The sequence below is a fragment of the Pleurotus ostreatus genome (genome assembly GCF_014466165.1).
Source record: "Pleurotus ostreatus strain PC9 chromosome Unknown scaffold_7, whole genome shotgun sequence".
Classification (NCBI taxonomy): domain Eukaryota; kingdom Fungi; phylum Basidiomycota; class Agaricomycetes; order Agaricales; family Pleurotaceae; genus Pleurotus; species Pleurotus ostreatus.
In genome coordinates this window covers 419,987-432,875 of record NW_023503162.1, presented here as the reverse complement: position 1 = coordinate 432,875, position 12,889 = coordinate 419,987, and the positions used below count along the sequence as shown (strand labels likewise).

The 12,889-nt window shown below is 49.0% G+C and overlaps 5 protein-coding genes across 5 annotated transcripts; 1 reads left to right on the top strand and 4 right to left on the bottom strand.

The window, feature by feature from the left end:
* Positions 1-51: 51 nt before the first annotated feature.
* PC9H_009319 (uncharacterized protein) lies at positions 52-4,998 on the bottom strand (the record flags this gene model as incomplete). Its single annotated transcript, XM_036778824.1, has 7 exons — positions 52-4,305; positions 4,382-4,408; positions 4,461-4,502; positions 4,559-4,618; positions 4,674-4,739; positions 4,794-4,859; positions 4,915-4,998. 7 exons carry the CDS (start codon positions 4,996-4,998, stop codon positions 52-54), a joined length of 4,599 nt encoding a protein of 1,532 aa, XP_036628213.1.
* Positions 4,999-5,363: 365 nt separating this feature from the next.
* PC9H_009318 (uncharacterized protein) lies at positions 5,364-7,092 on the bottom strand (the record flags this gene model as incomplete). Its single annotated transcript, XM_036778823.1, has 6 exons — positions 5,364-5,499; positions 5,556-5,719; positions 5,768-6,437; positions 6,488-6,513; positions 6,562-6,794; positions 6,849-7,092. 6 exons carry the CDS (start codon positions 7,090-7,092, stop codon positions 5,364-5,366), a joined length of 1,473 nt encoding a protein of 490 aa, XP_036628212.1.
* A 568-nt stretch (positions 7,093-7,660) lies between these two features.
* PC9H_009317 (uncharacterized protein) lies at positions 7,661-9,746 on the bottom strand (the record flags this gene model as incomplete). The annotated part of the gene is made up of 10 exons (XM_036778822.1): positions 7,661-7,837; positions 7,891-8,273; positions 8,327-8,496; positions 8,550-8,592; positions 8,640-8,714; positions 8,771-8,989; positions 9,041-9,198; positions 9,262-9,422; positions 9,477-9,650; positions 9,705-9,746. The coding sequence occupies 10 exons, from the start codon at positions 9,744-9,746 to the stop codon at positions 7,661-7,663; spliced, it is 1,602 nt and encodes a 533-aa protein (XP_036628211.1).
* A 1,349-nt stretch (positions 9,747-11,095) lies between these two features.
* Positions 11,096-11,895, top strand: PC9H_009316 (uncharacterized protein; the record flags this gene model as incomplete). The annotated part of the gene is made up of 2 exons (XM_036778821.1): positions 11,096-11,272; positions 11,323-11,895. 2 exons carry the CDS (start codon positions 11,096-11,098, stop codon positions 11,893-11,895), a joined length of 750 nt encoding a protein of 249 aa, XP_036628210.1.
* A 449-nt stretch (positions 11,896-12,344) lies between these two features.
* Positions 12,345-12,723, bottom strand: PC9H_009315 (uncharacterized protein; the record flags this gene model as incomplete). Its single annotated transcript, XM_036778820.1, has 2 exons — positions 12,345-12,607; positions 12,687-12,723. The coding sequence occupies 2 exons, from the start codon at positions 12,721-12,723 to the stop codon at positions 12,345-12,347; spliced, it is 300 nt and encodes a 99-aa protein (XP_036628209.1).
* Between the last annotated feature and the right edge of the window lie 166 nt (positions 12,724-12,889).

The window sequence follows — 12,889 nt, the reverse complement described above, 5'->3', positions numbered from 1 at the left end:
ATCTATCAACTTCTATCAACATCCGCAGTGTGACGCCCTTGACCTTGTGACTCAGATTCCGACATGGATGAACGGTGCCCAAGAGAGGAAGTCCTTCTCTCCACGCTTGGCTTGCAACTGACTGACTGCCTGGTGGAGTGCGTACGCCGGCTTCATCTCCGCGTCCTTCATCCCCTCCATCATCGCTTTGTAAACCACGGATGTCACCACGGGCGCATCCGCATCCTTGATAGACCACATCGTCGCGAACACCGTAGGAAAACCAGACACCTGAACACCCGCAGCCAAGTGCATCGCCTCCTCTGGAAGGTTCTGATCGCCCGACCCAGTCTGGCACGCAGAGAGGAACGCGATACGTCCGTGCTTGAACTGCTGCTTCATTATATTTGACAAGGTGAGCTTGCCATCTTGAAGATAGAACCCGCTTTGAAGGGGGTTGGTCGTATCCTGGATGGCGTGGCATGCTAGGTGAATCCATCCGTGCTTGCTGATTGTGTCTAAGACGCTTTCCACGGTCGCCTCTTCACCATCCAGCCGTTGCACGTCGACGCCGTACCTCGAGGAGATCGCAATGAGTTCGTCGACTTCCATTCCAGCGTTTGGTAAGGGGATCTGACCCGGGGTATTGGTTTGGCTGACAGCAAAGATACTACAGAGGCGGCTGTCCTCGGGATGTAACCTAAGCAGGGCGCTAAGCGACGGCGTGTAAGATGAGACTGCATAGTCGTGCAACTTGCCGCGCGGTCCCAGAGATGCATCGTAGCATCCCGCGGCGTGAAGAGGAAGGAACGCAAGCAACCCGGTGGTACACCAAGTGATATGTGGAAGTGTCGATGATTCTACGGGCTTAGTGGCAGTGTAGTATCCGAGGTACTCCAGAATCGGCTTCGCCAGATCAAACCACAAGGCAGTCAACATCTCCTCGAAGGCATCATGTCGCTTTACAACCACGCGCTTGAACTTTGCATGCCGTTCAATATTCTGATTTTGCGTACTACCGCGGGCTTTGGGTATAAATTGCGGTAGCACTGTGCACCACGCCGTGGCTTTGCTCTCGGTGAGCTTGTCCAGATGAAGATGTCCGATTGAATGGGACGCCTTTCTGATCACTAATGCATGGCACTCTCCTTTGTGCAGACTGATGAAGACAACATCTGTATTGCGGGCAGCCCCGAAAAGGTCGTTGACGGATTTCGGTTGAAGTAAACTCTCAAAACCGGGGAGAGCCCGCGCGCCTTGAAGTAAGCTCTCCCATTCAGCGACAAGCTTTCTATATTGTTGACCCTTATTGTCCATCCTGTTGTTCCGGCTTGCTGTACCATCGAAGTCAAGCAAACTGCTAACCACTTCAATCTCTTTAGCAACCTTGGACAATTTTGAAGCCAATTCTGGATGTGCAGCTTGAAGATTGTCCAATGAGGTTTGGAGTTGTAGCTTCTGACTCCAGACAATAGCTCTCCCTTGCTCAAGCCACTCAAGTGCTGAACCAAATTCACCAGCATTGATGGCAGCTGTTGCGGCCTCCGTCTGGATTTGATCAAGGTCTGGTATTTGCTTGAGCCGCTCCGTAACTGACTGACCAAGCCAAATATGTTCAGGGAGAATGTGCAAGACAGATTTATATGCCAAGAGTGATAGTGACTTGTTGTAAGGCTTGAGCATGTTGGCTAACCGGTAGGCAGCACCATACTTATGACTTGGCTTGCCCACAGTGGCAAATGCTCCTGCACAATATGCTTGTAAGGCATGAAGGTAAGGCATATCCTCCTGTTGAGATTGCATCCAATGCTTCACATCCTCTCCAAGCTGCATAGATTTCAGTGCCTTCACCATGGATGAGGGAACCTCTGATGTTACATTATTTGGTGATGATTGCCAAACAGTTTCCCAAGCATATCCAAGTTTCATAAGGTAGAATGATATTGATGGATGACCATTGGGTGCTGACTGAATTGCTTCGTTGTAGCAGTTGATAGCTGCATGAAGAGAACTGAGCTGTTTGAGCTTTTCATACTTGGAGTGATAAGACAAGGCAAGGTAGCAAACTTGGAGATGCCTTCTAGGATTGCCTTTGTCTGTATGTTCAACAGCCTCTTGATTTGCTTGAATGGCATTCTCTAGATCATGGATATTGTCTGATGTTTCAAACAGAGTCTGAAATATGCAACCAAGAGTCCCTTGATACATTCCTGTATTTGAACCTTTTGGTGGTGTCAAAGTCAATGCTTCTTGGAGAAGCTCAATAGCAGTATGTAGATCTTCTATAGCTCCTCCATGTGTTATACCATCATAGTGATAGTAGTATCTGCTATACAATGCATTTCCTAGTCCATAGAGATGCAGGGCTCTGTTGGCATGATGCTCTGGTGTACAAGCAACTGCTTCTTTGTGTGCCTGAATTGATAACTCAATATCATCAACATTCCAGAGTCTTTCAAACCTGTGAAGATATGAATTCCCCAGGTTGTTAAAGTGCATCCCTCTGTTGGTGTGCTCATTAGGTACAAGACTCAAGGCTTGCTGATGGCAAGAAATTGAATTGTCAATGTCCTCAATAATGCCACTGCTTTCATAGCAAACAGAGTAGGCTAATCCAAGTTGGATGAGGTAATATGGCTTGCTGCTATGTTCATCTGGTGTCGAAGCAGTGGCCTCTTTCAGAAGACTCAAGCTAGTTTGCATGTCCTTCATATCTCCAAATGCCTGGAACTGCCGGCAGTATGCACCACCAAGGTTACTAAGATGAGCAGTTCTTTCCGGATCATCATCTGGCACTGCATCAAGGGCCTTAGCATATGTTTTTAATCCCTTCTGAAGATCATGGGATTGCTCAAAAGCATCATATCTTGCTATTAATGCAGTAGCAAGTCGCTCAAGAAGGACAGGCCAACTGGATTCACTTTCATCACCCATCCTCACTGCTGATTCACAATGTGAAATTGCTTCTTGAATGTCTGAGACATTGCCAAATCTCTCAAATTTGCGAGTGAGGAATGATCCAAGCTTTGAGAGATATAAAGATTTGTTGGAAAGGTCATCAGACATTAATGTAATTGCCTTAGACATATTGACAATGCAATTGTTCAAGTCATCAAGCTGACCAGTGCTTTCATATGCATGCATATAGGCAGTGCTAAGGTTCACCAACCAAGTTGGGAGATCAATATGATCCTCTGATGTCAATGCCACAGCTTGTTGAAACAAACTAAGAGCCTTTTGGATTGTAGCAGACTGATGAAAGACCTGAAAGAGACTCATATATGATAGGCCCCAAGTGTTGACATACATGGCCATATTCATATCATTTTCTGAGGCAAGTGTAACAGTCTGTTCAAGGATTTCAATAGCTTTATGAATGCTTTTGATATCATAGGTTTTGTCAAAGTGGCTCTGATAGGCACTTCCAAGATTATGAAGATATACAGAGTAATCAGAATCAGATGTGGTCATCAATGACACTGCTTGCTGATGGGCATTAATAGCAAGCAGCAGAGTTTCCAAGTCACCCTGACTATTATATAGCAATTGATATGAATTGCCCAGATTGCTAAACTGATAGGCTTGAACTTCATCCTCCTGAGAGGCCACATCAATGATCTGCTTTTGATATGTGATAGCTTCATGTAAATCAGGAAGTCTTCCCCATAGCTCGAAACTGCTCTGCAAGGCTACGGCAAGGTTGGTCAAATATGCCTGCTTAGTTGGCAAAAGGCCAAGAGCTGCTCTGTTAAGTACAAGAGCCTTCTCCAAATCTGCAGAATGTCCTACATGCTCAAACTTGAGCCAAAGAGCCCGGCCCAAATTACTTAGATGTTCATGCCTGCTGCCATTGTTCACAGGAACAATTTCCAGTGCATGGGAGAATGCAACAAGAGCATCATCAAGTTTGTCTGGCTCATTGGACAGCTCAAAATGAGCTATTAGGGCATTGCCCAAAGCCCTGAGATGGCCGGGATAATCCTGCCTCTTAACAGAGGGAAGAGCACATAAGCTCCGGTATTTGGAGATGGCATGCTCCAGATATTCCACCTTGTTTGTGGCAGAGAACAAGCGTCTCCAGGCATGGCCAAGTTTGGCCAGACACTGAACAATGTCTCGGCCTCCAGTAGTCAACTTCGCCCCGGCAGAGGTAAGAGCTCGAATGGCATTGTGGAGGAAGAGTATTTCATCCTCTTCTTCCTCAGCATCCTCATAATCATCGAGGCAAGCGAGGCCAAGTTTAAGCAGCTTCCGTGCGGCAAAAGTCTCAAGGTTAACCGTTTTCCCATTGTAAACCAACAATGGGCCTTTGTCCAGAGGACCAACCTACAATTTTCAGGATGGGATAGTCAGAAGGATCAACCGAAACGAGTCATGCGTAGCTTGGGACCGCTGAACGCACCTCCGAACCGTCTTGCGACCCAACATCCTATATCAGTCGGATGAGCGAGATAGCTGCTAGACAAAACCAATGGGCATACCTCAAAATCGCTCTCCTCAGAAGGGAGCGTAGCACCCGAGTCCTGTCCGGTGAGAATGGTATAAGCGAAGTAGGTAATGTCCATATGAAGGTACGGACCTCTGCTACTTCCGCTAACTGAGAAGGCTCTTCCTCGCGCTCGATAGCGAGATACTCTGTCTAGATAGGCGGAACGGTCAGTATAAGATATATGCCATCGTTAGATTCTAGTCACTTCATTTAATCCTTCTGCCGAAGAAGCCTCCCTTCCTTCGTGATCCCCAAACTCGGCATGCCCCATCTACACAATAGTCAGAATTGACACATTGTCGTGGATGGCTGTAGCGATACGCACCCTCTCATATTTGAGTTCAATACTATCCATTTCCTCCGTCCTCATCTCTTGAACTCGATTCCCGTTCTACAGCATTGTCTCTTAGTGACCGCGATTTCGTAGATAGATCGATAGATCGGACCTTTGTATCACTGTTACTTGCAGCTTGTTCGACGATGGTACCACTGATAGCTTGAAATTCAGGATTATCGGCGAGCTTCGACATAGAGATAGAATACGGTGTTGTTGCGTTGTTGCTATCGACGTTTCGACAATGTATAAGTTCGCGATCAAGATGTGGTGGGATTAAGCGCCTTTGGCCCGTCGGTCGAGCGCCTAACCACAAGCACGTAGCATAAGTTAAAAAGAAACGAATCAAATAAGTCATTATGATAGGTGATGCAGTGGGGAACTATGGATGTGTATAGTTATATGTACAAGATTCCGTGAATGAGCGTCCCAAGTGAGTGTCTATGTGTCCTGCGGACACTAAATGGAGAATGATATCGCAATGAGGTCTACGAGAAATGGGCTTGGGGATTGGTTGAAATAAAAGATGCTATAGGTCATGCTGAAAAAGGGATAATAATCCTAGTCGTCGAGCTCTGAGATAAGCTGCAAGCGCTCGTGACACAGGCGAGCGACGACCGCACCATCTATCGGAATGGAATTACCTTGGAAGCCTTCAGGGTACGCGACCTGCGGTGAATCTGGGTTCGTAAAATAGCTGAAGGAAATCTGCGTCAACGTCCATGCGAAGGATCGTCGAGGACGACGACTTACTCAGCACCCCAGAATCCGTAATGAGTCATGCCTAGTGCTCTTGTAGTGTACTCGTAGTCATACGCAAAGCCACCGGGGTAGAAGAACTCCATGACAGTGGATCGAGGCGTCGGGTTCATCCAGATGAGCGAGGTAAGCCCGTTTCCATGCACACCCATCATGATCTAATTTTACATGAGCGCAACTTTTACTGGGAGGACAAGAGACCATACCGTAGTCTTGGCCGCCAATGTAATTTGCTCCTGTCTAGACATTTTATCCATGGACACGATGTTGACTTCGTATCCGTAGTTATCGCGAAGTTTGTAGAGTTCTTTTACTAGCTTATCGTGATCCGCAGGGATCAACATTCGCCTACCCCAGGACTGCCGACTGATATAGGTTATAACAGGCGTATCAGACGTGCTTTCTCCGACTCTTTGATGTGTATGGTTCCCCAAAGTTTTGGCTTCTCCATAGGCTACGTCTACGCCAGCGAAACTGACGATGGAGTGGCGAATTGTCATCCACCAGTGTACGCTTCCAGGAAGGCCGAAAGGTACGGAGGAGATGCGTTGGAAACGTTGGAAGTTGTAGCCATACATAACGGCCGAGCGGTCCTCCAGAATGATGCGAGTGAAGACAAAGGGCCTCTTTAGGTCAGCGCGTTCACGGAAGTCTTCTGCGAATTCTAAGGTGATGGAAGGCGCGGAAGATAAGAGGGTCCACTGATTCATAGCTGCGTAGTCACGCCAATGATCGCCGTTAAGGTGAGAGAACATGATTCGGCGAGGCGGAGGTAGCGAGGTGTGTCCAGTCGGGCTAATGGCTGGGTCGAGCGCCGAATACGTCCTCCAAAATCCGAACCAAAGTTCTGCGGACCAGTGGTAATAGTGCGTGATGCTGACGAATACATGAGTTACATCCTTTCAAAGATGAGAGGGGAGCCTCACAATTGCGAGGGGTCGTTTACATAGAACTAATCCCAAGTTAATTAGCGATCAGTTATAAGATTGTGTAGGCTTACTGTGACACCATCGATGATCTGAGCCCCCGTACCAAACAGCTTCTTCGCTGCCTTCGTACTAATGACCTGTATGTCCTCTGCGTCCGGTCGCCGACCCTCAATCTCTCCAGGACCGTTTTCTATGAATTTTGCTTTCGACAGCATGAGCGAAATGTCCGGAATCGATGCTGGTTCGTCAGAAACAATGTATACGATGCCATTCATGAGATATAAGCGGTCGAAGATCGTCCATCCTGCCGACATTCAATTCTAAGCGAAATCCAACAAAGGAGCTAGACACAACATACCTGGAACGTGAGCGAGAAGCTTGGTCTTGGGGACGCGCTTGTCCCCCCATGATAGCCGGGTTTTGTAGGACTTGGGAACAGGGACGGAATCGACGTTTGCGTTGGTTTTCGAAGTGATATTGAATCCAAAAGGTACTGCCGCTATCGAGTTCGTTATTCGACCGGGGGCTTGGAACAAGATGAGGAGAGTAATCCATAAGGCAGACACGAGCAGTATCTCCCTAGTCGTGGGTGCAGACCACATTGCGACCTGGCGAGCCCTGTATTATTTGCAGGACCTGGATAGCACAATTCGCAGAAGGAGGATGATGTCCGAGGCCAGGCCATGCCACATTGGAGGCGTGGGAATATCGTTTCTCCTGGGCAGCATATTCGCCGCCCTTACGATATTCGACGCTGGTTGAGTGGAGGAGAGAAGACTAGAGAAGGTCAGCGAACTGAAGACTAGAGAAGGTCAGCGAACTCAACCTTTTTGCCTTCTAGCTTGGGCGTTATCAACTGGAAATTGGATCCAGGGCTATGGCTACCAGTAGTCCTCGGGGCGCCCGGTATGACATGTGTTGAATACGCCAAGGCGGCGCCGCTGAAGGATTCAAAAGTTTGCGGTCGCATCAGCACGAACACTTGAATGCTCAAACTCGAAGGAAGAGATCGCACAGCAATAAATTATAATATAAGTACCACAAACAACACGACGAAAGCCGTCTAGTACAAACATTCCGTGGGTATGCTTAACAGTTATATAGTGAGCGTGAAGTCCATACAATCCGGGGCTTCAACCCGGAAGGGGGTATACGGGTATGGGTATTGAATCATGCAATCGTGGCGGGTGGTGCAGAGCCAGCCTTCGCCTTGATTTGGGCAGCGATTTCCTTCACGACCGAAACGATGGAAGCAGGATCAGATGTGCGTGTGCAGGTAAGGGCACGCTTGTGGAGATACTTGGGGACTTCAGAGAATTCCCGCTTTGTGGCAGCACCGAAGCATTTCTGCATTCCCTCCTCAGTAATTGTCAAAGCCGAGAGTTAATAATGGTACTTACGCTGAAAAGTTCGAAGCGTTTCGAGAAGATGTTAAGCTTCGTGGTGGGGTCGAAGAGGCCGAAGAAGTTGGCATCGACACCGGCGTCGACGCTCAAGCCTGCGTTGATATCAACGCACCCCTCGATCCTGGCGCTCGCTGCTGAGACCGTTTGCCTCGCGGCAAGCTTGTTGATTTCGGCGCGCTTGGGTTTGGCGGTAGTGACAGTGGCCTTTGCGTTTCCGTTGAGTTTCATTGCTACTTCGGCACTGGCATCGAGGTTGAGGAAGATCGTGGCTTTGGCGGTACCTCCGAGAGCAGTGACGCCAATATCGAGCTGGGGGATCATATGGGCTTCGAGATCGACTTTGCCAGCGACGGTAACATCAGCCGAAAGAGTGAGAGCTAAGAGTGGCTCAAGTCAATTACTATAAACTCTCAAACTGATGGATACGTACGGGACTGCGCGGGTTCAATAGGACCAACAGATTTTTGGGCTGCTGACGGCGGGAAGAACAACTTGACATTGTTCATCTTGTAGTTGAATGGAAGGTCAAGCTTCATGCCGAGCTCCATGTTGGCTTTGCCCTCTGCGATGACCTTGAAGCTGGGACCGACGGTAAGGATGCTATGTATATTAAATTAGAGGGTGGCGCTTAGAAAGAAGCAGGGAATACTTACCCCGGGAAGTTGAGTCCAGGAATACCGACGGGTGCAACGATGACTTTGTCGGCGATGGTTATGGAGCCCTATGAGAATCTTAGTGGATACTCTTGGTAAGATCGAGCAAACATACAGATACAGATCCATCTAGGGAAAGAGTGCCGTCGATTTCTCCGTTCATTTCTATGTGATGAAGTATTTGAGCAGGGCAGAGCAAAGAATTGTCGTCAAGTACGCACGAGCGAAGATGCCGAAAGCATCAAACTTGGGAGGAATGATAGTCCCAGTCGCAGCGATACCAACGGTGACTAAGGCATCTGCCTGCAAACTGGCATCCGCCTTGATGGAGCCTTGTACTTTCCCGCAGGTGATCTTCTCGTCGAAGATGGTGACGGACTTCTTCGGGACCTTCAGGGGAGGGAGTTGAATGGTCTTGTCGCTGCTGAAGCTATTGAAGTCTATGACCCCATTAGTCTAGAGGCTGGTAATAAGGAAGAGAATAGACCTACTCTTAAAGGCATCCTCAATAAATGACAATAAAGCTCTACGGTGGACGGCCTCGCTTCTACGACGGCCGGGAGGATTGGGAGCTGGAGGCGTGATAGTAGCATTGCCATTCTCCCCAGCGACGGTTGCGCCTTGGATAGCGATAGAAACGTTTCCGGACCTAGGATAATGCAGACGTTAATAAGATCCGGTCCCGGATATGATCGGAGACGGGTGTTCTCACTTTGAGGGATCGACAGCAGTGAAGTTAGTGTCAAGCGCAAGGCCACGAACTTGCGGAATCTCGTCGGCGCGTCGAGTGAGTTTCGCACTGACATCAGCGGGAAGAGTCTGGTCCTCGTGGACCCACGACCTAGACACCCGAGCAAACGGCGTCTTCAAGCACTGCGGTCCGATGAGTATAGGGTTGCAATACGCGAACACATGTAGTCGACGTACGTTCTCAGGAAGACGGACTAATTTGCCTTCGGCACCGTTCTGAAGCAAGTGCTCGCAATCACCGCCCTTTGTACAGACGAGGCGAATATCTTGTTCCATTGCTTCTTTGTCGCAGCCGATAATGGTCCAACCAGCAGCGGGAGTAATGTCGGAAATGGCGTTCGGGGATCCCCACTAAGAAAGCGAATGTTAGTAGTGACCTTGACAAGGAACTATTGTAGAACGTACGATCTTCATACTGCCCGTAGCCATACCGTCTGCACTAGGCATATCGTAGTAGCATTCTCCTCTGGTACAGGGGATGGACCAATCGTTTGTAGCCGCATCAACGGCAGGAAGAGAGATGAAAAAAGGAAGGAGGACAAAGAGTGCAGAAAACATCTTGAATGAAAGTGTAGATAAGTGTTAGAATGGGTCACTAGGACGTTAGAACGAAGAGGTGGTATAAAGTGCAAAAAGTAGAAGGAGAAGTGAGGAGAGAAGATGCAGTTACTCTACGATACTGGCCAGCATTAAATACCATTCTATAGGTGGTGGTGGCGGTGATATTCGATGCTCCCTGGCCATCTGTAGGGGATACGATTCGATATCGACACGACGGCGTTGTGCAGATGTCGCTGAACGCGGCGGCATTCAGGGATGAAACACTCCGCAAAGGGAAAGCACTGTGACAGGCAGCGACCGCCGACGTCACGCCGCGACTCGCAGTAGCGTAGCGTTAGGGGATGTCACTTTGGCGTACAGGTGAAATCCCCGCAGCAGCTCTGGAGTTCATGTCTGCTTATCGTCAAGGGGTATACGAGCGCCTAAACACTTGTCATCAGTGAGCGCGGTTACTGCTATGTAGTGTTAGAATGACATTACCTGGTCATCAGCGCTAGTCTCGACAGCTTCAGCCACTACCTGACATACTATCAAAACTTCAACCTGTTCGAATTAGTGGGACAACTGCATGCCAGGCCCAGATGCCGTGTACACTAGCACTTTCTGGACTTGATGGGAAGGGGTCGATAAAATCGAGGGTACCGCATGTTGCAAGTATCCTTGAATGATTACATACCTGACTTTACACCCTTCGACGTCTGAACCATTACTGGCCGACTTCTCTGAACTTCACTTCTGCGCGTACATATTGACGGTGAACCTCGCTAGTGGTCGTAACAAGTGCATCGTTGTCCAACTTCGTTCTTAGGATCGATCAAGGAAAGGCGTCAAGTTTCAAAGGCTGTAAGACGTTGTCAGTTAGTCGCCTCACGATACATGACATAGAAGAGACAAGTGACATACACGTCATGGGATTCCAGGAAGGCAGCAGCTGTACAGTCGCAAACGAGTTTGTTGTGCTCAGTGGCGTTTTCAGACACTGGATGATAAGCTGGATTGAACCCATGGCCATCTCCTGTACCAAACTCCTGCCACGGTTGAGTTATGTGATTGAAAGGGCTCACTCTTACAACACAAATGGGAATATGTTTCATAGCGAGAACAATGATTAATGAGGCCTTGAGCTTGAGGCTCCGTAAGAGCGGGCGGCTTTGCCGCAATTGGCGGGTACCACCGCACCACCGTCGTCCCGATTTAGAACCGAAACTTCTTGTTCCGCAACCACCATCACCGCTATGTCGAGAACAATCGTGGAAGAACCGCTTCCGTTATTATCGCTCAAACTGCTTGCTGCCTACTCGCCCGAGGCTCTGGTCGAGCAAGCCACCCAAAAGCTGCTGAGCGCAGGAATACAGCTCATCGAGTTCAGATATCAACTATACCGCCGCATGGGTGTTCCGGCTGGCGTACTGGTAAGTCAGGTTGTTGGAGCGTTACGAACTGCTCACTATCGCCCCTTTAGAACCTTTGCTATCTAGTCGAAGATGACCAGCTGGACGAAGCTAGCAACATCGTCGCTGGATTAGGGCTACCACTTACGCACCCTTTGCTAACAAATGCGAATACAGAGGGGAAATTCGTAACCCTCAGCCGTCTGCACCGCATCACTGCCAGCACTACGCCAGATTCACAGCGATTCCTGCAACTCCTACCCGCCTCGTTTGCAGGCCTGGCGCCCTCCGATCTCATCCCCTCCTCGTCCAAAGCAAGCATCCGCATACCGAGGGAATCCGCGGTCTATGCCTGTCTTATCCGCATCATCGCACTGTCGCCGAGGCACGATCCGACCCGGGTACAGGCGTTGAGCGATTTGGGGATGCTGGCGATGCACCACATATATGGCATGGACGGGTATTCTGATGAAGACGACAATCTCGCACCTGACGACGACCCGGCGATACAGGGAGCCCTGGCGAGAGTGCGCGAATGGACCTGGAATGGGGAGTGGCGTGTAGGTGAGGAGTGGATTGGCGATCTGTTGTACGCCTACGTCGAAGGTACTTATCAGGACGCCTATCTTCCATGGTGCGATTGATTGCCACGCCTCACGACTACGCCAAAAGTATGTAAACTATTACCTTGTATCTTGTGTTGTCTATTATATGTGTCTTCGATGTAGCGTAGGATTTCTGATACAATAATACATGGGCAGTGGGCATAGAGTGCTTAGGGTCTCTGGCGAATGCTTGGTAAGGCGTTGCGTGCACAACGCTCGGACGTTGGTCTCTTGGAACAGCCGGCCGGTATAAAGCATTGGCCTGATCAACGGGAGGCAGCGTTTCACTGCGTTGTAGTTGTCCCCGGGATCAACCGATGGGATAGTCAGTGTTTCTGACCTAATGGGAGGGATACATATGCCACGGTGTGAATTGAACCAAATACACGCAAGACACATAGTAGGCCGCCAGTGTAGTAGTGAAGTCCACTGCCCAAACATGTTATAGGCCGCAACTACGTCTGAGTCCGAGAAGATCAGCCTGCAAACTAATCCGTTGGTGGCAGTTCCGAAGCCTTCAAGCGAGCATGAGCAGCGGAATTCCCATGGTTCAGCTGTGCCGCCTCTATCTCGCTGCGATCGTCGTCTCGGAGGATCGAAACAAGCAGCTTAACCTGCTCCGCGTTCTCGCCTTCAAGGAGGTGGTCCCAGTACATGCGAACGTAGTCGAGGAGCACGCTGCGTTCCTTGCCCTCGGAGAGCTGGTATAAATCGAAGTCGATATACAGCTCCTCCTGGATAAGCCATTGCACTGCGGGGATAAGCCGATAACCTCACAGAGGGAATTGAGATGTTAGCTTAGTGATTACATTAAATAAATTCCCATTTACATCTGCGGCGGAAATGAGAAGTAAATGTAATTAACATGTAAAATAAATTCACACTTCCATCGGGGAAGATAATCAGAAAACCTCCTGAGATAGCAACCGGAAGTTATCGAGAAAGATAATCTAAATATCATCCGGCTATGTTCTGAATTCCCTCGTCGAGGGAAATCAGGATATCTTCTGATTACCACGCAAGATGATTGGCA